At 37.5% G+C, this 27565-nt stretch overlaps 1 protein-coding gene across 1 annotated transcript in view; it reads right to left on the bottom strand.

The window, feature by feature from the left end:
* LOC139731379 (cytokine-like nuclear factor N-PAC) overlaps positions 1-27565 on the bottom strand; it is an 82268-nt gene that overhangs the window by 40887 nt on the left and 13816 nt on the right. Inside the window, exons 6-8 of the mRNA XM_071642269.1 lie at positions 27232-27420; positions 18409-18557; positions 14467-14566 (exon numbers count right to left, since the gene is read on the bottom strand). Of these exons, the coding sequence (XP_071498370.1) occupies positions 14467-14566; positions 18409-18557; positions 27232-27420 (438 nt within the window). The remainder of the gene's footprint in view (positions 1-14466; positions 14567-18408; positions 18558-27231; positions 27421-27565) is intronic.

Below are 27565 nucleotides of genomic sequence, written 5' to 3'. Positions count from 1 at the left end.
CAATTTATATCGGCACTCAAGTGAACATTCATGAAGTCATTTATGTATTTTATTGAAGCATCAAAACCACATTCGAGTATTTAAAAAAAAAAAAAAAAAATTACATGCACGCCCACACACATACAGTTGTACATATCCACAAACCCACCCACATAAATACCACAGCTACCCCAGTGAAATACTTGGCCCTACTCCACAATCACACAACAAAAAAAAGACACATGGATTATTATAGATAGCCCAGGGAGAAGAGAACTGATTAGCATGACACAGGGGTACACCTGTCGTCTAAAGTATAATCTTGTAAGTTGAGTTCTTCTTGATTAAGTTTTCAGTATCACACCCTGGAACAGCTTTATGAAGATGGACAGAAAATATGTATGAGGAGAAATCACTAAGATTCTAATAGAAAGCAAAGCTTTACTCCCACTGTGCAAATGGTAAGCATATTTACTTAATTGTTACAGTTACAGCATTTGCAATATTTCACGTTACTAGCAAAAGGATGCACCAAACATCTGTAAGTACAGATGTAGATGATAACATGTTTCGTAAATGTCAGATACTCTTGATGTTAAGGACAAAGGAATTTTTTTTTTTGTTCTTGATATGTTTCAAACATGTACTGTATAAGCTGTTATTTTTTAATACAGATATTTTCGCGAATGAGGTGGTCACAGACATTTTCGTGAGATGCTGTTTCTACGAATTGCCACAAGGCTATGGAAAGTGCACTATTACCCTAGCTCATGGCAACACTTTCGTGTGTTGTTAAATCCCTGCCCAACAGTGATAAGCAAAAATTAAAATCTCATGAAAATAACAGCTTAAAACAGTGTAAAGCTTTTGTACTTTCATTCTCGAAACATTCAAGCAGTTCAAGCAACTACGCCTATTGCAAAAGCAATTACTTCAGACATCTACTTCAAGCGACTACTGCAAAAGTTGAATAGTTGCTTCAATGCTTTTTTTTTTGTATGCAATCTTGTATAAAGATGAATTATGCAAAGTTTCTTAGTTTGCTGACTGGCAACACAATGATTGATACCATCACTCAAAAGGAAAAAACCAACTTGATACAGCATTTATGAATTTTTATGTTTGCATTGGTATCAGAGAGCAAGTATAGGCCTACAATCTGTAATATGAAAAAAAAAAGAATAAAATCAAAACCACAAAATGTCTTAATGTTTACAGTATTATAAATTTTATTCAATGCGGACAAGAATTTGGAAAATGGACACAACTTGCCCAGGTGGTGATTTTGAGATACCAGCTCACATGTGACACAATAGCTGGGCAAGAGAGAGGTAGGAGAGGAGGGGACATTGATTCTATCACACAATACAATGGATGGAAAAAGGGGTGGTGAAGAGGGGCTAAACAAATACCATGACCAGAATAAATAGTTCAAGACAGATCGAGAAGTGAGGGGGGAAGTGGAACGATAGAAACTTTATAGGAGCAGAGTACAAAGAGATGATAAGGAAAGAAAACACACGTTAGAAAGGAAAAGTCAGACCCTCGACTGAAAGCGAGAGAGAGATGGGGCTGACTGACACCGGTTTATTCATGAATACGAGCCAATCTCTCTCGACCTACTTCACGAGAATTGTACATGGCACCGCTTGGTATTGTGTATCTCTTCTATTGTAGATGTAGAAACTGATATTTAATGAGGGCAAAACATTCCTTTTACATTCCTCCAATTGATGGTGTATAAAAAAAAAAAGAAAAAATACATTGAATTTTTCCAGACTGCACAACAATGATGAAAACATGCATAATACACCGTACAAAAAGAGAAATCTAAAAATAATACTCAAGTGTCTGTATGTATGGGACATCTTCATATACAGTGTATATTGCATTTGCTGTGAATCAGCAAATCGTCTAATGAACAGGTTTTCAGTACAATCACACCAATAGCTAACGATTTTGCTTTCTGTCTGTCTGTCTCTCTCTCTCTCTGTCTGTCTGTCCGTCATGTTTTTTAAGGGAAGGGGGTTTTTAACATACTACAGCGCACCAAGATTAAACATGTACATATGATGTCTAGCCAATAACACAATAAAGACAGTAACAGGTTCAGAAATGGGTGCAACAATGCTCTGCATGATACAAATAGGTCACCGTGAGTGTAATCCTTTTATTCAAAGGCCATTGTCAAAACTGTCAACTATGAATGGACAAGCTGACAATGATAATGTTAGAGTGGAAGGGGAAAATGCATGTCATACGCTGTATCAATCAGTGCAAATCAATGCAGGAACATTGGACGAGCAATATTATGAAAAGAGAAGGGCAACATAATCTGAGTCTTGCTACAAAACATCAGCAGGACATAATGGTTGGAAATGTCCCACAATCCAACGTGGAATATGCTTGATCCAAGCACAGAGGTACTGTAAAAACAGAAATGTTTGCGTGCACGAAACTTCGACGAGTTTCGAGGGAAGCCAAGATTTGCGAAAGTAAAATGCATGCAAAAGTTTATTTCTACATTGAACACATTGAATGCCTGTGGCAATTCACGAAAGTTTCATGCCGCAATTGTTTCTGGTTTTGGCGAGCTCACCTCCGCACCTTCTTGAGGCGAGAAAGAGTGCAATGGAACACAGAGGGGGTTGATGGAAAAAAGTGAAGTTACCCCAGTGACAAATTGCCTAACAGCCTGGCAGTGACGTGGGTTGACAGATGCTAGTCTCGGTATCCAGGCACAATCATTTGAGTCCTCTCTTTGCTCATGGAGGCTGATGGTCATAGACTACATACATGTACAAACTGGACTGGGTCATTACTCTCATGTGTGCAATCATTCACACACACACACACACACACACACACACACACAAATGCTAGTTTGATGCCCTTTTGTCGTCAGTGGATACAGAGGACGCTTTCCTAAACAACTGTTTCCCTCAACAAATTTTTCGTCACAAAGTTCTCTTGAGAACTCTAAAGACTAGACGTGCCTCACTCGAAACCAGACGCAAACAACATGGGCACTTTGACAACATAAGGCAGCCAGACTAGGCCAGCTGAAAGTCAGTTAGCAAACTGTAAATGTTCAGGGACTGAAAGTGACATGAAATATTACCCTTAATACATCATGTATCTTCATGGGTAGAGTTCGCAGTAAAACCTGGTCAAATATTTTGGAAAATCATTGAAAAACTCAACAGAAACTGAAACTAGATGTTACAAACTATTGTTCTCCTTTCAACTAACTATAAAACTAAGACTTAACCCGTTTAGGACGGACTGATTTTTCTACAACACGCATTTCCCATAGACACCTGCCTGAGTATACTCGGGACTCGTTCTGAACGGGTTAAGATATCAAAATAATAGTAAAACAAAGAGGTTTGACAAACAAAGAGATTGCTTAGGATTGAAATTACAATGGTCAAATTAATCATAAATCAAGTGTTGCAATGTTAGTCATTACAAAACACAGACAAACAAACAAGCGAACACCCCCCCCCCCAAAAAAAAAAAAAAAAAATCACATTTTCCCCTCACCATCCCAGGCTTTACAATTCAAAATTGAGTACAGTTTAAGGGAACATTTTGTTAATATTTTCCACATTGAAATGATTAGGAATGCTTCTGATGAAAGGAGTTAGGAATGCTTCTGCACTTCAGTCTGTGCTTACACCTTATCACTGTGAACAAAAATTTACTACTTTTCCCTCCAGTTAAAAGCTGGTATTTAAGCTACTAGTACATGTAAGATCCTACAGACCAAACATAAGCATTTCTTTACAGGAGAAATAAAAATGTTGAGTCAGGGTGGTCCACAGGTTGAAATTTGAGTCACGGTGGCCCACAGTTTGAAACTTGAGCATGTTGTAAGCTCTGAATGTGAGAGCGCTATATTTCATGACTTCTTTCGTGTTGTTCTGCCTACATTCAATGTTCTGTCTCATATTTTGTGCACAAACTTTTTAAGTAGTTTGATGTTTCTCACGTTTTCCACACGTTTTTCACATGCTTGATCACATTTCGTTTTGAGCATGTCATCAATTCTTGAGGATGTTGCATAGCGTGTTGCTGGCTTTTGAGGATGTAGCACAAGAATTGTGAGCATGTTGCAGCGACATGATCAAAACCCTCGTAGACCACCCTGCTTCTCCTTTTCTTTTCTTTTTTGCCCTCTCTTCTTTCGTGCCAGTTTCATCTTTTCTGATGGCACTTATAAATTCAGATCTGTCAGGTCTGCGCAAATAAGACATTTACACAGCACACTATGACATTCAAGAGTCTACCTACGTGAGCAAGAGGCCAAAGTACACTATACGTTGACCTACCACCCAATTCTATTGTCCCCCTTCTGCCATTGATAAATTCAAATGCAGACTCACATTGTAGTCTTTTAACCAGTCCTCCAATAATCATTATCATCATCACCGCCATCGCCATCATCATTTTCATCATCGTATCCAATATATCCTGTCTAGCCAATGGATTCAAAACTTATTGTTGCTACAAATAAATCTACTACCTTACAGGGATCGTATATAGTTTTGGTTGAGACCTAACTTCAGGTTTCTAACATTTTTGGTGAGATAATGAGAAACTTCTTATGAAATATGAAAGTTCACGTATTTCCAAGAGGTATTTAATGTTTATTCGATAAAGATTGGGTTTGAAATGGCTGAGATATCCAAAACAGAGCAATCCTAATAAAAAGTGGAACCCATCTTTTATTGGGATCGCTTTGTTTTACTGTTTTTGGATGTTTCAGTCATTCCAAAACCGATTTTCATCTAATAAACTTTGAATTCGTCTTAGAATGGCATGTTCTGTATCATTTCATAAGTGGTTTCTGGGTATCTTGCAAAAAGTTAACAGCCCAATCCTCATCTCCACCAATATTATATTATCCCTTTAAATATCCACTGACTAGAAAATACATTGTTTTATATACCACACACGTACAAATTTGTACCCCCTGCAATTCATCAGGTACATCATTTCAGAAAATTACTTCCTAAAAAAATACAGGGACATACTATCAGTCTGGGTACACTTTGTGGCACAGACACACATGTGTAGATGCGAAAGAATTAAAATAAGAGCCTTTTATAGATCATATACATCTATACAGTAGTACAGTGAAGTTCAAGGCAACAAAATAAATTTGTGGATTCAAAAGACCAGAACGGCAGGGCCGAACAGCAAAGGAGGGATTTCACACTTGAACTTGATCATCGTTAAAGTTTCTAAGCGTGTGTTTCAGATCGATAATTTCAGGGTCTGTCACTCCAACCAAATAGTGTAGGCTACAAGATGCCTTTGAGGAAGTTGCTGGAGCCTAACTTCACGTTGTACATGTAGTCGCTTGAACCACGACGCATGCATCTGCATATGATTATGTGCTATCACTCGTGAGCATATCAAAAGTCAAGCATCTGATTGATAGGCCATGGTATTTGTGATGCAGACATCATGTGGAGTTCTGTTTGTAGATCACAGCAGCACGCAAGACGACTAAACTTAATGTCTGTAAACCCGCTAACCCTTTTAAATAACAGATGCATTTCAGATTTTTTTTAAAAATACAAGTTTTTCTGCAAGTGTGAAACCCCCTTACAGTCCGAGGGGTTTGTGACTCACATGTATGCATGTGCCTGAATGGATGTTTACTCTGGGGTCTCACTACCAGTGGCTACTCAGAGAACAAGGGTCCAGTCAGCGACCTCTGTTCACACTTTGCCAGGGACCAAATCAGCTGATATACAATGTACAATTTGTATATGACGTCACATGTACTTGAAAACCAGGACGGAGTTCACCAAGGCAGGGCGGGGCACATTGTGCATTGAAGGAAGCATGGTACAATGGCCATTACCTCATACAGCTTTTATCTCTTGACAGTGTAACAATTGCTGTGCTTTTTCTTCTATAATTAACATTCTCTATTACAAAAGATGAAAAATATAAATATATTAAGGATTTTTAGATAATATGGGCCTTTTGCTGAAGAAAAAAAAAATATCCATGACCAGCTAATTTTGAAAATGAAAGACAGACCTGAATCTTGCAATCTTTTGTTTCAAGGGGAACAGTATAATAAAGAGCAGAAAATTCCTTAGCTTCTACAGATTCAAGGAGTGATACAACTTCTGTTTGCAGGCATCCACAAAAACTTTTTTCATTTTTTCATTTTCAGCAAATAAGCTTAAAGGAACACCATCAAAAAAAAAAATCCCTACAACAATTCAAAAATTGGCTAATTCCCTTATTCCTCTTTTTGTTGTTGTAATATACTTTTTTCTTTCATCTGTCATATCACAGCAACTCACATGCAGCATCATTTCCCTCATTAGAGAAAAATGGATTTAGACATTAATTTACACATCCAGTGGAAAATAGAATCATCTTTAACCCTAAAAAGGCCGGGGGGGGGGGGGGTTGAATCAACCCCCCCCTCGACATTTTTCGCGACTACTCCGCCACGCGAAATTTTTTGACCGCGCCATTCGCTGACTTTTTACTTTCAAGTCTTGCGCATCTTTTGACACCATTTTCGCGAAAATCGCGCATACCGTTACGACGCTGCGCGACCTTTTATACATGCCTGTCAGACCGAAAATGGCTCAAAAACGTGATTTTGTGTATAAAGTCTATGCAAATGGAGTTTTCTCTTCTTATTCATAAAGATATGATTATTTTCACTTTCAGAGGCCGAAACTAATTAATTTTAGCATAATTATGCTTGAAATAGGTTCTGTCATAAATTTTGAGAAAAAAAAATGATAAAACAAAAGGTCGAAAAAACAAAGAAATATATAAGAAATTCATAAAACAATAAAATACATAAGAAATTAATTTTGATACCAGATTTTTTTTTCATGTACATTGTTAGGAATGCTACAAAGAATGTTATCACCAAAAATTAGGATTCTAGGAGCTTTAATTTCTGATTTAGAGCAAAAAGTATTATTTTACGCATATATTAACATAATTAATCACTATGAGGAAAATTGCCATATTTTTTAAATAGTTTGGTAGATTACGTAACAGGTAATGTATGTGCCAATTTTCATGGTGATTGCGCGAGCGACGGCTGAGATCTCGGGGGGGGGGGGGGGGGGGGGGGGGGGGGGGGGTTGAATCAACCCTTCCCCGGCCACAGAACACCCAAAAAAGCCCGGCCTGGTTAGGGTTAAAGATCTTAGTGTTCGTAACAAACTTATTCTGTGTAACTTAATCTGTCTCAACTTTCATTTGTGCAGGTGTTGTTTGTGTTTCTTTTCTTTATTTCCCAGCACTTTTTTACTATGTCTAAATCCTCTTTGCTCATTTGTGTCATCCAGTACTTTCTATGGCATTCACTTTGAACACCAATCTCACTCAGAAGCCCTTCCCTGCCCTCTCCATCCACCCCCCCCCCCCCCCACCCCAGTTCCCTCTGACATGATCAAAGCAGCAACACTCACATTTTCCTCTTTTTCTTCCTCCACTTAACTTTATACATGAAGTCCACTACTATATTTTTGAGAGAACAGTCATGTCACAAAAATGAAATATTCCTGATATGTGCATATACATTCATTCATAAATATAATATTTTTTACTACTGGTATACTTTAGAACTTCTACTTCTTTACCTGTATACTGTAAAACATGAAATATTCGCGACGCGAAATTTTCGCAAATTGGAGCCGACGGCCTTTTTCGTGGCATGAAATTTTTGCGAATTGCCACTGGTGTTCAATGCATATAGTGTAGACAAGAAATTTCGCATGCATTTTAATTTCGCGAATCTTGGCGCTCACAAAATTCGCGAAAATAAAATGCACGCAAACATTCCTTGTTTTACAGTACTTTGTACTATGTATTGCTTTTTGGTCTATGAAAATAGAGTAACTGAATATGAGTGTTGAACACACAAGTGTCAGATATCAGAATGTAAATTTTGAAGAAAAAAAAGTTTGTGACATACACTGCAAAAGATATAAAGTGTAGCACGCATGGCACATCTGTCATTTGCAGCTAATTGTTAACGGATAATCAGCAAAGGACTTGAAATTAATCAGTATGGTACATTGGACCACTCAAAAGTGCATTGACAGGGCACTAACCGAAAAAAAGAAGAAGAAGAAAAAAAAAACAGATGTTGTGCACGACACATGAGTAAACATCCTCAGACGACAATCTGCAAATCGATGTAATCATGTGCTGGCGCACCAGACACGCTATGCCAGCAATGTGCTGTCAAACACGTATCACACCCCTACGTGTGCACGTGATGCGTGTCTCATACAGAAGGAATAGATTGCCAGATAACCCTCCACAGGAATAGCATCGACTCCATCCCCACCCCCACTCCGCCCCCTTTTCTGTGTCTGAACAGGGTTCTATTGCCCAAGTGCAAAAAATGCTGATCAATAAAACACAACCAACCTCATTCTCTTCCTGAAAAGATCTCTCTCATCTCAGTCCACAAACCCCACACTACCCTTAACCCTAAAAGATAAAGTCACAGATCACTTATAGAATATAAACGCTAGATATATTTGTTTGTTTGTTTGTTTGTTTTTTGTTGTTGTTGTTGTTTGTTTGTTTGTTTGTTTGTTTGTGGTTTTTTTTTTTTTTTTGGGGGGGGGGTATTCTTCTTTATCATCAAACAATCTGAATGCTAGACACTGTAGTCACACTCTTCATAATGATCTGCCTGGAGTGATTTTGGCATGGTTTCTGCAGGAATGCAGCGTGTTATAATTTGTAACAACAATGGATATGCTTGTGTATTACCATTTTTGTTTTCTCTCTTTCTCACAGAAAAAGACAAAAATACTTCTAAAACAAATACCGGTAAAACATTTCTCCTCTCTTTGGAGAGAGAGTAGAACTTGGAGCAAAATTCATAAATTTTAACACACTTCAGCTCAAGACGGTGCCACACATTTTTTTTTTTTATAATTTACATAATTTACCATTTTTGAATATTCTTTTTTCAATGACTCTCAAAAACAGAGCACACTCTTGAATAGATAATCAGCATTCTGCAAGTACAGACTTCAGTAATTTATGCACATCAACTCTCCATTAAATTTTCAAGAAAAATATCAGAATCAAGACAAAACAGAAAAGTTAAAATGTGAAATGTGAAAGAGTGTCAATTTTCTCAGGAAGAGCAATAGTGGGAAATATTATATATATATATATATATATATATATATATATATATATATATATATATATATACTGGTATATATTCTGTTCTACAGCTGCAAAGCCATGTAGCATTCCAGCAGCAGAGCTATTTACAGTCTCTGAAATAGAAGACCATGCACATAGGAATGACAGGCAGAGACAAAAATAGTCCACATGGCGTTTCTCTCAGCAAATGCTGTCTGACTTCCAGGTCCTTGTTAAAGGACAAAAAGTCCACCTTCATATACATGTGGATTGATTGAATGCAGCAATATTTGTAGAACACATCAGTGAAAGTTGGGGGGAAATCGGACAATCCGTTCAAAAGTTATGAATTTTTAAAGTATCTGGACAGTCACTGCTGGATGAGAAGACTACCAGAGTGTATGATGTCACATGCGTACAACGATATAAGGAAAATATAAAGAGAATCTCACAAAATTTTACTTTTAGAAAAAGGTGCACATTTCCTTGACTCGTCACTGACGTATGTTAAGGGTAATATTATTCCCCTTGCCTTCTGAAAGAGGGAAGTCAAGTGTTCTTATATTGTGCGAGAAAAGTGAAAATATCTTGAATTCTCCTTATACTTTCTTTATATCGTTGTACACATGTGACATCACAAGCTGTAGTAGTCTTTTCCTCCAGTAGTGACTAAGCAGAAACTCCAAAAATTCAGAACTTTTAACAGATTGTCTGATTTTCCTCACACTCTTGGTGGAGTGTTCTATTAATATTGCTGCATTCACTCAATCCACATGTCTATGAAGGTGAACTTGTCCTTTAAAGTCTGAAACTCTCCACACTTCATCAGTCAATTACGTCATGGGTGTACCACTTTTCTTATTCTATTCTTCTTAAATATACTGTAAAACGAGGAATGTTCACGTGCATTTTAATTTCGCGAATTTCACGAGAGCCAAGATTCGTGAAATTAAAATGCGTGTGAAAGTTGTCTACACTATACGCATTGAATGTTAGAGGCAACTCGCGAAAATTTCATGCCATGAAAAAGGCCGTCGGCTCCAATTCGCGAAAATTTCATGCCGCGAAAATATAGTGTTTTACAGTATCCCACCGCTTCAAAGTCTCATAGAATGTATTACTACAATATTCATGCCACATTCTGCCAATCTGGTAACTGCAAAATAAGTGAATTTGACAATTGATACATACCAAGGTAAGCGCATAACGGAGATATCAGAAAATGAGGCCAGACACACAGTAATTGGCAGGTGTACGTCAGATAAACTGCACTAGATACACATTCCTATCTCATGTTTATTTAAACTTTGCTGTATAACTGCCACCATAAAACAAAAAAAAAAAAATTCAATGCAGACTGCAATAAATGCATATCCTATGTCTTTTTTTTATTGAAGTTTCATTCATTCAAAACTTTAAATCATTCATTTTCATTTACACTGCAGTGAAATGTGGAAAAAATGAGTTTGAGAAGACCTGAAATAAAAATATTTGGACTTTGACCCCTAACAGTTGGCCAAAGCATATTATAGTGCTAATAACACTTATACACCTGCTGCCTATATAGAAGTAGGTCTCCATCAATCAGTTATATCAACTGCCACATGTTTAAACAAAGTGGGGATAAAGTCTGACCTCACGACCTACAAACGATCACGAGTTGGTGCAAAATTCCAGACTATGACCGACTTCGAATGTAACTTTGAGTTGAATTAAATCATGTTCACTATCAATCCAAATTAATCCAAAACTCGGTTACTGCTATGTCAGGCAATCCTCACAAAATCTTTCTGGTTGTCAGGCATGACCCTCAGCTGCAAACACTAGCATAAGATCTGAATACACAAGAAATCTGATCAATGAAGAGATGCAGTAGTCCCCACATAAACAGGGTATCAGTTAATGGTGAAAATCTATCAACTGGGTAGGATTTAAAGACTTCCTATAATTGTGATAGATATTATACCTCTGCACCTGGGGTAAATTTGCTGTATAGATAATCATCTTGCCATCATTCAAGGAGACGTCCAGAGGACTTTCAGACTTTTGCATTTGAACATTCATAAATTGGATATACTGGGTACAGAGTTTCAGAATTTACAGTGATTTTGACGAGGAATATCAATGTTTTGAAATTCACAACAAATCACGACGAACAAGGATGATGAAATGTCAGCTTCATATTCGAATGCATGAACGGATGCTCTAGGAAATGAACAAAAGGAGGAAGCATGCATAAATTCTACACAGGTGAACTTGTTGAGCAAGTGGTATTGTACTGGAAGAGATTACATTGCTATGTTACTGGAAAATGCGACCCTCCTGTGTCATCACCCTTGTTCAGATTCAGAGTATTGGTCTGTCTGCTCAAGGACCACAATGAATTCTACAAATCTATACATGGCGCTATCAATTACTGTATTACACAATGTGAACTTATGCAATCGTCTGGAATGCCCCTCTAAATTGGCACCCCTGAATGTTGCTGGATATTGTCAATTGGAAAAAGATTAGATGGATCTGCTTATAGGAGAAATTTACCCAAAATATATATTATGTGGGCGCAGGGAATGCAAACACATCAGAGGAACACATCAGTAAAGTTTGAGGAATATTGGAAAGTCCATTCAAATGTTATGAATTTTTAAATGTTTGGTTTCAAAAATCCATGTGATGTCATCGCCACATGAGGAGACTACTATAGTTACTGATATATCACAAGTAGTTGAAGGAAGGACATTTAAAAAATGTAGAGGACTCCACATATTGTCATATTTCTGGCATTATGTAAGAGCACCTGACTCATCTCCTTCAGATGGCAGGGGGAGTGATAAAACCCTCAAAGGGACGCAGTCCTCACGAAATTAAAAAAAATATGTTGTTGTTGGTACCTCCAATGAACTACTTTCATCAAAAACAAACTTTCAAATCACCAAATAAGCTCGTACATTTCGGTCAAAAAAGTGTGACTCTGCAAATGAGCAAGTCTTGGCGGAGAGTCATACGTCATCGATGCACAACTCTTTCCAGTGGTGTTCTGCTCGTCATCCCTAGTTATTTATAAATACATGTTTACTATTTATTTTTATATTGATTGTATATATAAATAAGCTTGAAATATTTTGTTTGAAATAATAAAACCACATATTGTCACATTTTTTGAAAAAATCAGATATGATCATTTTGAACACTTAAATTGGTTTTCTGAGGCACGGCTGTCAACTTGAGAGTAGGGCATCAATGACGTTGCACCTTTTGGCAGGCTCTTACACGATCGCTTGCAGGAATTATTTGTTAAAAATCGCGTACGGAGACAATTTTTGATGTCCACGCGTATAAATTGGTGAAAGGTTATATTTTTTACTCTTCTTAATTATCAGTACAGTGAAAATCTCAGGACTGCTTCCCTTCAACTTACATCATATGTCATCAACAAGTCAAGGGCATGTTTGCTTTTCTTCTTGTTTTTTTTCTATTTTGAAGGCAGATTTTATGAAATTGTTTCACCCCATCTCTACATTAGTTCACCAAGCACATGGACTACTGTATGCATGGCGCATTGTCCATATAGTAAATCCTGAGCTGTGGATGAATATTCCGTCCAAAGCATGATTTCCAGGACTGGGAAAGGAATTGCTTAATACTCATGGTTGCGTGTTCATTCAAACATTCATGTTACTTTCTTCTTAATTGTTCTCACATCTAATGAGAAATGTGTTCTTCTGCACCTGATGATAACTTCCGTTGAAAGGGGAAAAAGAATGCGCCAAGGAAATATCATGTTGGAATTTTTGTCCCGCTAAAGTGGTAGTCCCATTTATCCGAGTCCCAATGAAAAGGTGCTGACTGTATACGCTCATACACTTGAATTCATCAATGAACTGTCTCATCTCAGAAAACTGGAGGAAGTGAGGGCTGCTATGTAATTGTGCTATCCCTAGGAAATCTGTCAGGATAAACTCTGGATGCCAACACTGAAATGGAGCAGTACAAGGGTACATGTACATCACATCAAATCCAGTGCAGTCATGTATACGGTGTAGGACAAACAGAAATAACTGAGAAAGAAACAAGAGGAAATTTCGGTGAAACCGAACAGTTGCAGTTCAAAGCTATGAGACTTCCATGAAGTCTTGCCCAAAGTCAATGCAGCAAAAGGTAGAAACAAACAACAAACAAACAAATAATCAAAAACCTGCGCAACCCTTGAGCAATGTTGGAAGTCAACTCTCAATCTCAACGGCTACACTAGTACAGGGGAATTATTGAACCAAATTTTTGAACTTCATAGGGATGAACTCCCTGGCCTGTACTACATTGATACAAGGATGTACACACACACACACACACACACACACACACAAGCAAACATACACACAGACACATATACATACCGCATATCAAGGCCTGGATTGTAACCTAACTCAGCAGAAAATTTGAATCCATTAGCTGTGCATTACGATCATCCCGGGTGTTCTAGATATAACCATATATATGACTAAGGATGTGCCAAGAAAGTACAATAAATGTTGGCTTTGTCTGTGATACACAGCTGTCATAAATGTCCCAATGGACCTCTCTGGTCCCCCTTGATGCAAATGAGGTCCTAATATTGTACTTATTGTACATTATACAGATGCCATTGTATACATGATCTGCACAAATCTTGTGCATATTAAGCCCACTTCACACTGCACGATCTGACCAGTCACACTACTCTGTAGGCAAGCCGGGGTGCATGATCAGTCACATGACTTGACAGCGCACATTCTGCGACGAGACCACATAGCTAACTAGGGTTATGACTGTACTGGTGCCAGTACGTATACTGTAGCATGATTGTCAGAAAAGTCCACGATTGGTCGTAAAAATTCGCAATGTCAAGTCTTTACAACTGGCATTGTGACCCACTCGCACAACTGGAAACTGGCAAGGCTGGTGACGTCACACTACCGGTCAATAGGTCGTATGACTGGTGAATCTTGATAAAGTCGTGCGGTGTGAAGTGGGTTTTGTCTTACAGTAGACTATCAAGGGAATGGAACCCTTTGAAATAAAGAGATGAAAGTGAGAAATATATCAACAAAATATTGACAGGGAAAAATCATAAGTGTGAACGCACAATATTTCTCCAGGTTGCCTTAAGTGCGCGAAATGTTCCACGGCAGCACCTGAACCAAGCAATAAGAGATCTTGGAACATTGGTTTGTTGGTGCTTTTGTCCTTTATCATTTGGTTACCACAGCCTTGATAGATATAATTAGATACAATGACTGTGGGTGTCACAACGGCTAGTTCTAGTCCTGGTCTTACCTTCTCTGAGGTCCTGTTCCAGACGGTGACCTTGTGGCCTGCCTTGATGAGGTTCATGGCCATTCCTGTCCCCATGAGACCAAGACCGATGAAACCGATCCTGTGAAGACGGGATGGAAATATATACCAGCCATAGAGACATGAGGGCTACAAGTTTAGAAACATAACTACGAATCTCTATGTTGCCTTTTACTTGTTTGTTCTTAACATCGATGGGTATTTCAGTGCATCTCAGCCTCGTCTATCTATCATAAGCTTCATCCAAAAATGCAAATACAGTTGAACCTCTCGTATCCGGACAAGTCGGGACCGGGGCTCATCCGGATAAGGGATTTGGCCGGATACGGGAGACTCAATGCTTTATGCATGTACATATACATACACATGTACTGATGTAGCCCATTGTAGTACCACATGTAGTAATGCGTATACTGCAACCTTTTCATTGTTACACTCAGTAACAGACCCCAAAATAGAGGTTCGTGTTTACAAGAATGAAATCATTTTCTTTTATAAATTCTTGGGATGATTTACCTAAATAATTATTAAGAAATGTATCAAGTATATGTAATTCATTGTGTTTGTGTAGGAGATCTCAAGGAGTTGGGAATCCCCCTTTCCTCCCGTAATTATTTTTTTTTTTAAATCACGGCGAGATTGCGTCCGTATAATAGAGAGATCCGGATAAAGGGAGGCCGGATAAGGGAGGTTCAACTGTACAACTATCACCAAATCACCTCCCATCTAATATTCTCTCTCTCTCTGGCTTCCAGGAAATTTGGAAGTAGCTGCATACTGCATCACAGTCAAGTCTGCAAATTGCATAAAAGGACCAGTTCGCCTTCATGTACATGTACATGAGAATTGAGAGAATGCAGCAATATTAGTAGATCACATTAGTGAAAATTTGAAGAAAATCAGACAATCTATTCAAAAGTTATGAAGTTTCAGTGTCAACAACGCTGAATGAGCAGACTACTACAGCTTGTGATGTCAAATGTGCTGAATGATATAGAGAAAATATAGAAATATTTACATATTTTCACTGTTCTCACATGATAAGAGAGCCTTTGATTTGCCTCTTTTAGAAGGTAGGAGGAATAATATTACCCTTAACATACGTCAGTGACAAGTCAAGGTAATGTGTACTTTGTGTTTTCTTTATATCTTTCTACGCATGTGACATCATAAACTGTAGTAGTCTCCACATCCAGCAGTGACTGTGAAGAAACTTTAAAATTTCATAACTTTTGAATGAATTGTCCAAATTTTCCTCAAACTTTCACTGATGTGTTCTACTAATATTGCTGCATTCACTCAATCCACATGTATATAAAGGTGAACTTGTCCATTATTAAGTGATGAGCTCTGGAGGTAAAAAAAAAGAATAAAATAAAATGGAAAGGTCTCATTCAAGGTTATCATTTGCCATCATTGGTATCAACCCATGTGGGCAGGTTAGCATAACTATTTACAATGTCATACACTCTTTCATTCATATCAGTTGTGTTTCTTTACAATTTCCATCAAAGAGTGATGATACTGATTGCAGCCATCTATGCAAATTAGCCAAGGTGATGTCATGATCTCATTAGTCTCCCTTTGAATTGTGTATATAAACATCACAATAATTCATGTTTTTGCTTGACGATAGCACAACTACAACTCTTTATTCTTCCTGCCATCAAAAAAAGAAAAAAAAAAATCATGATTGCTAGCTTATGAAGAAAACAAAAACCGCTGCAGAGGAAACAAGTTTCACTTTCTTTATTTCATGTCAAAGAACAAAATTTAGTGAAGATCCATGTGTAGGTTAGCAGGAGACTTACTGACCCTAGCAAGTGCAATATGATACCAATAGTGAATGGTCACGAGTGCGATGGTACAAGATTTCACACGAGGTGAAAGATAGAGGAAGATCTATTCAACGAGGCGCTATTCAATGAGGCGAAGCCGGGTTGAAAAGTTCGCCTCTTCTTTCACCGAGTGCGAAATCTTGTTCCATTGCACGAGTAAAGACCATACCCTATTGTTTTATACAACACCTATGGTCCATACAGATTCTTGAATTTAGCACAGAAATGGCAACCATTTTCCCTGAAAGATGAATGAGTAGCCACACAGTCACAGTCAACGTGTACACGAAGCCGATCAGTTGAAGTTGTTTACAAAAATAAGTGATAAAAGTACGCGCTTGTAAGCAGGCTTGTAATTGTTGAGTGCGTGCGGCAAATGTTTGTTTATTGTGACATCAGAGCCATGCGATAGAGCAAAAACTTCGGGGTCAATCATGAGTTTAACACGGAAGTCAATGGAAACGGGTGATGTCAGCCATGCGCTATTAAACCATTTATGCTCAAACAAAATTGCACAGCTGACAGCCACAGCATGCCATAGAACTTTTTTAAGTAATGTCACATGATGGACAATCAACCAATCGGATAGCTACATTCTAATTAGGTGTTGTATAATCTGGGAAATTCCATGAAATAAAGCCATCCAGCAGAATTTATCATCATCTATGTTGAGTCATTGACAAGAGAAGGCACAAACAACTGCAAACATCAAACATGTACTAGAATTTGAAGTAAACTCTGCACTAGGTTGTGACTTGTGCCTGTAGCACGAGAGTTTGCGCACTTATAGCAAGACTTCCTGCACATTGCAATCGTAAGTGCACTCGTGCAAGAGAAGACAAAATGCCGTGTATTCTTGCATGGCCATTGTACTACACAAGCCTACAGCAAATTAATACAGTAGCCCAGTGGTGTTGCTTTGAATATGCTCTGATATTGCACATGTAAATCAAGCAGACAAAATTGCCACTGAAATACTCAAAAAAGTTTTGTATGGATTAAACTGAAACTTGCATAAAAAGCTGAGTGACACAAGGTACACCTCATTCAATTTTGGAAGTGATCCTGGAATTTTCATGGATTTTTGAAGGATTTTTTTTCATCTTTTGTCATACACGGTCAACAAACTTTGGGTTCCAGCTGCGCATACATGTACTAGAGGTTTGCATACGCGCACTAAAGCGCATGCTCTGCTCGCTCAGCTATTGGGCAAGGCTTCGCGCAGTAATGTTAACAAAAGGCTTTCATTTTTGGAAATTGCATGAGTTGCTGGCTTGGCGGAGGTCTGTGCTCTCCGAGTGCTTCTCTAGTTTTGTAAGTGTCATTATAAACATCGTACTAGTAACCACTCCTTTACCTCTACATCCTTCTATGGCAATCTATCAAGCGACAGAAAAAGAAAAATGTGCGCACATAAATTTCCTCACCAAGTTGCAGGGATTTCGTTTTCAATGCATTAGAAACAGCTGCAAGAGCTTGGCATTTGTACTTATGCATTTACATTCAATAGAAAATCTGAGAGCATGTGTAGCAATATTCCTTTTAATATAATGCATGCGCGTCATCGTTACAGTGTTGCCCAACACGACAATCTGGACAAATGTGTAAAATATTGCGGTATCATAACATGCATGAGACTCATGGGGGAAATAATTCTGGAAAGGAATGTTTGGAATTCTGTGCAGATACAAATGTGTCCCCCCCCCAAAAAAAAAGCAACCAAATGTGAAACAGATGCATACAGTGCAGTCCTGTAGGAGTTATGCCTCAACAGGACTGCCGACCTCTGTAGACCCCTCCCCCCCCCCCCCTCATGAAAACAAAACAAAACACTGATGCCTGCTACAAGACAAAAATATATCATTTAGGAAAAAAAAAAAAAAAAAAAACGTTTAGCTATTAAAAAATGTGAAATGGTACAAATGAAATATGCCAAATAAAATTTCAGATATATTTTTACCATTGGATGAAAAAAAAAGAAACCAAACAAAAATAATAATAATAAAAACAAACAATTGGCAATTTTGATGTTGCTACACAATAAGCTAATTACCCAATTTTGAAGCACAAATTGCCAAAATCTCACTTTTTGTCGGTGGGTTTGATGTCCTTCTTGGCGGTTTCCCCCTTCTGCGCCAGGTGAGCCTGGAAGCTGTTGTACAGGTTGAGGGAGAGGAAGGACATGTCCGACCGCGACCTCTTGGTGGGCGCCGCAGAGCTCGTCACAGCACCCGCCTGGTGTGTAGAGAGAGAGAGAGGGAGGGGGAGATAAGAAACAAGAAACAAAAAGTTAGAAATGAGGGGCCACCTTTTTTCCCTTCAGTTCCCTGTGTGGCGAAACAGTTCTGGGCAATTTTATCACCTGATGGGTATCAATCACTACTCGGTGGCATAAAACATAAGAAAGCCACTATATTCAAGTACAATTTTTCTTCTTCTACAAAGACACCTTCCTTTAAATGACGGTAGGCATAGGGTGGAAATTAATACACAAAATCTTCTCGTGGTATAAAACATGAGCCACTATATTCATGCATCATTTTTCTTCTTCCACAAAGAATGACTTTTAAAAGGAGAGTAGGCATAGTGTGGAAATTAATGCTCAAAGTCTTCTTCATATTTCTGTTGAGTATACGTAAAACAACTAGCATTCAGTTTGCCAACTCTTACTACCAGTCTATCCCATTGGGTGACTGCAGGGGATCAGTATATAACAATTTCTCATCATTTTCCTTTTACAGCTGGTGGGTTGGAAGACCAGAAACGGACAGGAGAGGGGACTTCTACTTGAGGTTTCTCTCTCTGTCTGAGCAGTATACTACGCTAGATTGATGTGGTCTGGGTGCTATAGAGTACAAAAGTGTGAAATCAGAGCCATTCAGGGCCATGGAAACTGGTTCTACACTACAGTATAACTTCATCGGGCCCCCGAGTGTTTATGCACACACCTTGTTCCAACCCAAGCTTTAACAAAGACTGTGACATCATCACTTCGGTGCTCTATTATCAGATGCCTAAGGTGAATCCATGGCAGAAGTTCAAAAAACAAAGCAAGTGCCAAAATGTGTCTCGCCCATTCGCGTAGAAGAAATTAATGTTTTTCTAACTCCCAGCAGTTCATTGACCCCATTTCATTCGACTCACACTGGTCACAAACAGACATATGGATCAAAAGTTATCAGCCATAATCGAAACGCACCGTAAAAATTTAACATTGGGCCCTAAAGTTCATTGACCCCTGCTGTGACCTTTGACTTTGAGATAACCTTCATGTTTGGTAAAATGTGTAACTTTGTATAACCACTCTTCCCTCCAAGTTTGATTGAAATTGAAATCCTCCGTAAAGAGTTATTCAAGTTTTTGTAGTGTTACGGATGGACGACGGACAACGGACGGACAGACGCTGCAGCTGATTCCTTAGTCTCCCCTCACCTCCGGTGGGCTCGACAAAAATAATTTCTTTCACAGTCTCCCTAAATAACCATTTGAGCAATGGGCCCCCTGCCTGCTGATACTGACGTGAGCCCATTTTTTTGTCACTTGCCCGGCAGTGAGTTCTGATAGCCATGGGCAAGCAGACAGGTGGTGGGTTTGTCTCACCATCTTGCATCATAGCATTATATACACTGTCCACTGTCTCTGGCACTGAAAGGGTTAACACACAAGCCTGGCATGAATGGGTAAGTTTTCCATGAATATCTTACAGGAATAGGGGGTTTTACTTCATACCTATACAGCACAATATGTCACATTGGTTTGTTGTTGTACTATGGTAGTACTCATTGCTCAAGGTCAACGACAGGAAGGAGATGTCGTTCATCCGTTTCCATGACGAGTACGACACTGACCACTAACATATGAGCCCCCGTTGCACACAGCTTTGGTGACTGTACAATTAATGGCAACTCTGTAATCACTGGCAATTACCATAGCAATGCTATTCTGTAGCCAATCAAATCCAAGAAATCGCTGATGGGTACCACTGATTGAAGAGTCACCATTAGTTGTAAAGCTTTCACAGCTTTATGCAATGGGCTTTAATCAAAATCACGTTCTTGGTAGGAATAAACATGGAACTGATAACTTGCTTTCATTGCAGTCCTATACAATGGATTACCGTCCACAGCCCTTGCACTGGGTCAGACCATTCTATGTCTTAGCATAGGGGACAGTACATGCACATGTCATTTGTTGTCGCTACAAAAATAGTTCACTCTAGGACGGATATATACAAACTTAAACCAAAACTACAATTGTTTTACCACTCAATGGCCAAGGCACCAAACTAAAAGCACTGTGATTACATCCACCTGAACAAAATCTTGAAAAAAACTGTTTAACCCTTTGCATGCCAAAGCAATTTCTGCTCCATAGGTTTGTGTGTGAAATTGTATGCAATAAACTAATTGGCACAGAAAGGGTTAAACAAGATCATTTTCCCAGCACACACAGTGACTTTTTTGTTGTTGGAATAATTAACATAACTCTCCTTCATTCTGGGCCAGCATTGGCATAACTGACAAATAAAACTAATATGCAATAATCTTGAAGTATAATAATGCTTTCCATTAAAAAAAAAAAAAAAAAAAAACTTACATTGTTTGTTTTGTCCATCTCTTCAATTCAAACAATTTGTAAATAATCTTATCACTGAAATGGCACACATGCTCATTATACCAGATATTCTTGGTTTAACCTTGTCCTTTCAAACATAAGACTTCAACATCTACAAACATCAGTCAACATCTATTCAAAGGCTGTTATCTACATCAATACAGTCCAAACACTGTAAGAATGTTTTCACGTGAGATGAAGCGGCTTGTACCACCTTGTACCATACAATGAACTGTTTTGCACCTGATACTGTGTTATGCCAATGTCCATGATTAACACAAGTTGTGGCAATAACAGTCTGACACAGTATCAGTCAGTCATGATTGGTGAGAGATTCTGGCATGAAAGTACATTTCCTCATATCACAAAAAAAAAAGAGGGGGGAGGATTCTTATTGCTCACAATCTCCACTCATTTTCATTTATTAATTTGTTCCTCCATTCATTCATTCATTCATCCTTTTATCCACCATCTGTACATTCATTCATATGTCCAGTTATCCATCCATCTATACATTTATAGACCTATCTATCCAAACATTAATTCATTTATTCATTCATTCATTCATCCATCCATCCATCCATCCATCCATCCATCCATCCGATCAATTGATCGATCGATCAATCAATCAATCAATCAATCAATCAATCCATCAATCAATCAATCAATCATTCATTCATTCATTCACTCACTCACTCACTCATTCACTCACTCACTCGCCCATCCATCCATCATCCATTCATTCATTCATTCATTCATTCATTCATTCATTCATTCATTCATTCATTCATTCATTCATTCATTCATTCATTCATTCATTCATGGGCAAGTCCAAGATAACACGCGCGTTACGTATGGGACATTCAGACACTTTTATGACCTGAAAAATAGTGTTAATGGCTTTTGATCATATGAAACTTTATCATGGTGATTGATATCTAGGAGAAGTATAATCATGCAAAAAATGGAGAAAAATGACCTTCACAATTATATTCTAGAAGAGAAAATGAGTGCCGTTACGTATGGGACCAGAAAAATTTTGTTTTTTTGAACATTTTTTTCAACCTCAAAACTCTCTGAAAGTATTTCATTCTGCAACTTGTAACTCACTGTGATGAAAGTCACAACACTCAAGATTATCACAGGTAAGTTTCGTGTCATTAGGTAAAAAGCTCTAATTACAGGTTCTAATTAAAGACAGACATGACGTGTTACGTATGGGACAGTTACGTATGGGACAGTTTGTCCCCCATTCATTTAGTGTGCGAAGAACCATGTTCATGGGTATTTTGCATAATTATTGAAGTAAAATCAGTTGAAACTACTCAAATACTGATCCAGATTGTCAAGGAAACAATATTCCCCACATATTCACCATCCTAATCATATTCAATTATATTTTTATATTTTTATGACCAACCTGAGTATGCATGCCCTTTGTCCCCCATTCGTTTAGTGTGTGGAGAGACATGTTTATGGGTATTTTGCAAAATAATTTTGCAAAATACCCATATAAAATTTTTTTGCATAATTATTGAAATGGAATCAGTTGAAACTACTCAAATACTGATTCAGATTGACAAGGGAACAATATTCCCCAAATATTTACCATCATAATCATATTTAATCATATTCTATATTTTTTATGACCAACCGGAGTATTCATTCATTCATTCATTCATTCATTTATTTTTCATGTTTGTATGTACACGTGTATGACCTATTTCTATCAGGATAGTTACTACTGAAAAATTGAATAGTTTAAAGTGTTTACTTCCATTGATGATGGGCAGTTTGCCATTTCGTTTCAATAAAAAAACAACTTGACACAAGAAATATTAATTTTTATAAATAAGCAATACCTGCTGCGTGGAACCTCAGTGATCGAGTAGATATATGATGTCTGTCTAGCAGTCAGGTCATTGATTCGAGTCACACCTCAGTATGTACACCCATGAATTTTGTCGTGGCTATTATTGAAACTTGAATAAGGACAATTTTTGTATCACTTGCAATAAAAAAAAAACATTTTACTTTATATTTTTTTAAATATTTATATGGTGCAACCATTTCAAATTGGATCTCCATCACTAAACTTTGAATTCCTCTTGTCTTAGGATTGTATGCTCTTTAGTAATTCATATAATTGATTTCCAATCATCTCATTAAATGTTGAAAACTGAATCCCCGTTTCTACAAAAAACTATACCATCCCTGTAATGCTGATTTTTCATTGTGTATTTTGCCATTTTCTACTCCCCTTTCTGAAAATTGTTCAGTCAAGTACATGTATTGTTTAAAGTGTCTATAACTCAAAAAGTAGTTACAATGTTGGGATGCTTTCTTCAGGATGATTGACCATTTGTGTGCTGAGAGACCTTCCCAGCTAGCTACATGCATTCACATGCATTATGTGTGAGGATGTCCCATACGTAACGCATTTGTCCCATACGTAACATTATTTCAATGCCTCATAAAAAATATTCCTTTTGCTGTTTTTTCTTTTTTCTATGGTATTTAATTTCTCTAAACAATAAATTAGAACTTTCCAAAAGGGCATTAATATAACCTTAGCAATTTCAGAAAAAACCTAAAAAAATGACCTCAATTTGTTACGTATGGGACATCTCATGATAGGACACGAGCTAATTTGCATAATAATTTGCATAATCCCTAAATTTCCATACAAAGTTAAACTATTTGATGAACTTCTTATGTCCACATATTAATCAAATATCATTTGCTTTCCTTTGAATTAATATGAATTTTTATAAATGTCCCATACGTAACGCTGTGTTTCACAATTATGCAAATGAAGCCCTTGAAATTTGCATAAATTTACGTAATATCATTTTTTCCTCCATGGAAATCAAAACTTCAACTCATAAGCTTCAAAATGATACCAAACATGTCAATATTGAGCAAAGATGAATTTTTGCCTTCTGAGGGGACCTTATCTTGGACTTGCCCTCATTCATTCATTCATTCATTCATTCATTCATTCATTCATACTTTCATTCTGTAGTTCATTTTCTCAAGGTAAGCCGAACTTATAGAAGCCTTCATCTGGCTACAGCTGTATCTAGATTTGATACTTACTTCATCTGCTAAGTTATATCTACATCAAGTTATCAAAAATATGCATTTTATGTCGTTGCATAAGAATTTTGCATACATTGTACACGCGTATATGTACATCACAAATAGATATGGATCTTGCAATACACAGGTATAGTTTACACAGGACTGGGATGGCACAGCTATGGCTTTTTCTCACCTCAATTTTTTTTTCCTTTCTTTTAAGCTAAGACAATCTAATTCCATCGTAGATTTGGTGCAGCAATTCTACAATCACTGATAGCTTTTTTTTTTCTTCTTCACTACTGTATGTCTACGTCGTAACTTCGAAGTGTGCATGTTCACTTTCATAATGTAATCAAATATCACGCCAAAGCCGATAACAAAAGTTTCTCCTTGACAATGAGAGAGCCTGTGTAACCTTGTACCATCAAGCAACAAATAATAAATGTATACTGGGTTCAGACTCATATCCACAAGAGATACAAACCACCTGAAGGAATTGATAATTACTCAGATTACATAACAGAAACATTAATTAAATATTGCAAAACTCCATAATTGTAAAAGTGATTCTGTGCTCTTTGTAAGCAATGAGAATACATTTCAGGATATCTCAGTTGGACATGATATAAATAGTTCTTACACAAATCACAACATGACTGATCATTGTTGATCAATAAGCTGCAGATAAATGCTTTCAAGGATGATGCAATGAAAGATCATCATTTCAGTTGGCACATATATGCGCTGCTGTCATACGGATAAGCCCACACCAACTTTCACAATCTGTTGCATGGTGGGATATGGCAGAGCAACTATAGTCTTGTGTATTTCTTAATGTCTTCAGTCTGCGGGCTCTGAATTTCAGTTTAATGGCCAATTTGGCCTTGATTCTTAACCCTATTCTAACTGGGGGTGGGGGGGGGGGATCATTTCGCGGTGCGATTCCGCAACGCGCAAAGACTTTGCCGCGTCGTTTCATGACTTTTTTCTTTGAAATCTCCCGCATATTTTGAGACCAAATTTGCGATGTCCGGGTACACCGTTCTGAAGTTACTAATGTTTTGTGTATGCATGTCAACCCGAAAACGGCTCAAATTCATGATATCATGTGCAAATCCAATGCAATTTGTGTTTTTTTGTTAAATTGATAGAAATTAGATTATTTCAACTTTTAATCATTGAAATTATTCAATTTTAATGTAGATAAGCTTGAAAAAGTGCCTGCAACAAATTTTGGTCAAAAAACAATAGAAAACAAAAGATCAAAAAAACAATGAAATACATAAGAAATTGACAAAACAATAAAAAATAAAAGAAACTGATTTTGATTGTGCTATTTTCTTACAAGAAAATTGTTCAATGTGTCTTGAGGAACTCTTACACAAAAATTTAGCAATCATTCAGTCTTTTTAATGGAGTTATAGGTGAAAATATGATTTCATGCATAAATTTGCATAATTAATTTACTAAAAATAGAAAATCAAAATTTTTCTTTCGTATGACCATGTAATCTTGTAGTTGACATTAGGCTTTATCTTCAGGCAAAATTTTGCGGCGATCGCGTGATCAGCGGCCGAGATCTGATGGGGGGGTCAAAACTTGGTCTCAAATAGCCCAGTTAAAATAGGGTTAAAATTCGGGGCTAAATTTTGTGATCTAAATAAGCCCCCCTTTGCATTACTTGCAATAATTTTGAAACACAGCTTCTTCTTTTTTCTGAAATTTAATGTCTTTTTTTCTTTCACATCTTGCACACATTTTGAGACCCTATTCTTGAAAATCAAGGGTACGCTTCTTGAGTTATAGCACATTTACGTGACCACTGTCACCGAAAATGGCAGTTTTCACTGACTTTTGTATATACAATGTACGGGTTCTACACGAAGTGTAAGATCAATGTATTTCATGTGTTTTTCTCAGACTGTACCCTTTTTGGTAATCATCAACTATTCTAGATAATGAAAATGAATGAAAAAATAAAAAGAAAAGAAAATATATAAGACATTCTAAAAAATACAAAAGATATTTGTTTTGATACCGCAATGTTTTCATGTAAATTCCTTACAATACTGCAAAGAATATTCAAAGAGAAAATCAACCCATTTGAAGCTCTACTAATGGATTAAGAGCTTGAAATCTCTTGCAAACAAAAAAATATGCATAAATTAGCATAATCTACAGGAAACATCCATGCTTTCAAAATTATTAATGATTCATTCTTGGAGAATATGTTAGGGGCAATGTGCATGCCGATTTTCACCATGATCACGTGATAGAACTATCAGAAGGGGGGGGGGGGGGGGGACATCCCCCCACCCCGGGCTATACAATTTCAAAATAGCCTTGGCTGTATAGGGAAAACTCTTCACATTTTTTGGGGAAATGTAGCCATTTTATGAGCATCACGTCCATTGACCTCACTTCCGTGCAGCGGAATGGTCATGAAAATAGTCAAGGGAGGTTGATTCAAACCCCCACCCCCCCCCCAACTGTTTTAGGATTTTTTTAAAAATGCTGTGAAAAAAAAGAAAGAATAAAGGTGTAAATTGTAAATGTACATTGCAAATGTGATTTCTTTCGTTTCTATTTTCCTCCTGCAAAGTCTTCACTTGTAAGATCAGGTGCCCTTCATAATAAATACTTAAATTCTCATTCATGTAAATATCAAATGCACAGCTTACATGACACTGTTTATAGTTGACTGCTCATGGCACAAACTAAAAAGTACAAATTACAAACTTTCACTGTCATGAATGCAAGTTATGCCATCAAGCAGTTTGGGATAAAGTACAAGATGACGTCACAACTCTTGAATCACTCCCATACGCTCTTCATTAACTTTGCAGTATTGCAATTTGTTCAATTTGGACCTGTGGCTGGGACCAAACCTACAAATGTCTGAGATGTTGTATAAAACAAACTATGAAGGTCTTTATTTGTTGTATGGAACAGGATATTGAAATTGATGAAAGTTACAATGGTCTAATTTGCCTTGTCGAATAGAACGTTACAACTCATAAAGAACATTGTACCAGTGCACTCATAGCCTTTCACTAGTTGTATCTTTTTTTTCAATCTTATAGAGGTGTTGAGACAGAGCAATAAAAACATATTGCTTTCCTTTTGCTCAACTCCTGTAGAACAAAATTTTATCTATGTATCATGGGCCAGTCTGCGAGGTGCTGTGTTTCACCCTGATTGATTGTCTTACCCTCTTTTTTGGAGATGATGCTGGCTTCTTGGCAGATTCTGCTTTCTTTGAAGGTTCACTGTCATCCGAGGACTTGGGGGGTCTTCCCCGCTTCTTCGGAGAGGAGAGCGATGTGCTGATTTTGGTGAACGGTGAACTGGACTTTGACTCACTTCCTGGCGATCCACTGGAACTCTGTGATGAATTGAGCTGTAAGGGAAAAAAGTGATTTAGAACTTTTATATTTGCTTTGGTTTTTTGCCAGACTGACTTTTTTTTAGAGAGAGAGAGCCCGTTACAGCCTAGTTATGGCATGAATGATGCTAAATCAAACTGTCTATGTACACTGAAAATG

Source organism: Diadema antillarum, unplaced genomic scaffold (assembly GCF_040938485.1).
Source record: "Diadema antillarum isolate AM-2024a unplaced genomic scaffold, OU_Dant_1.0 seq00000368_RagTag, whole genome shotgun sequence".
Classification (NCBI taxonomy): Eukaryota; Metazoa; Echinodermata; class Echinoidea; order Diadematoida; family Diadematidae; genus Diadema; species Diadema antillarum.
This window is presented reverse-complemented; position numbering and strand designations above follow the sequence as displayed.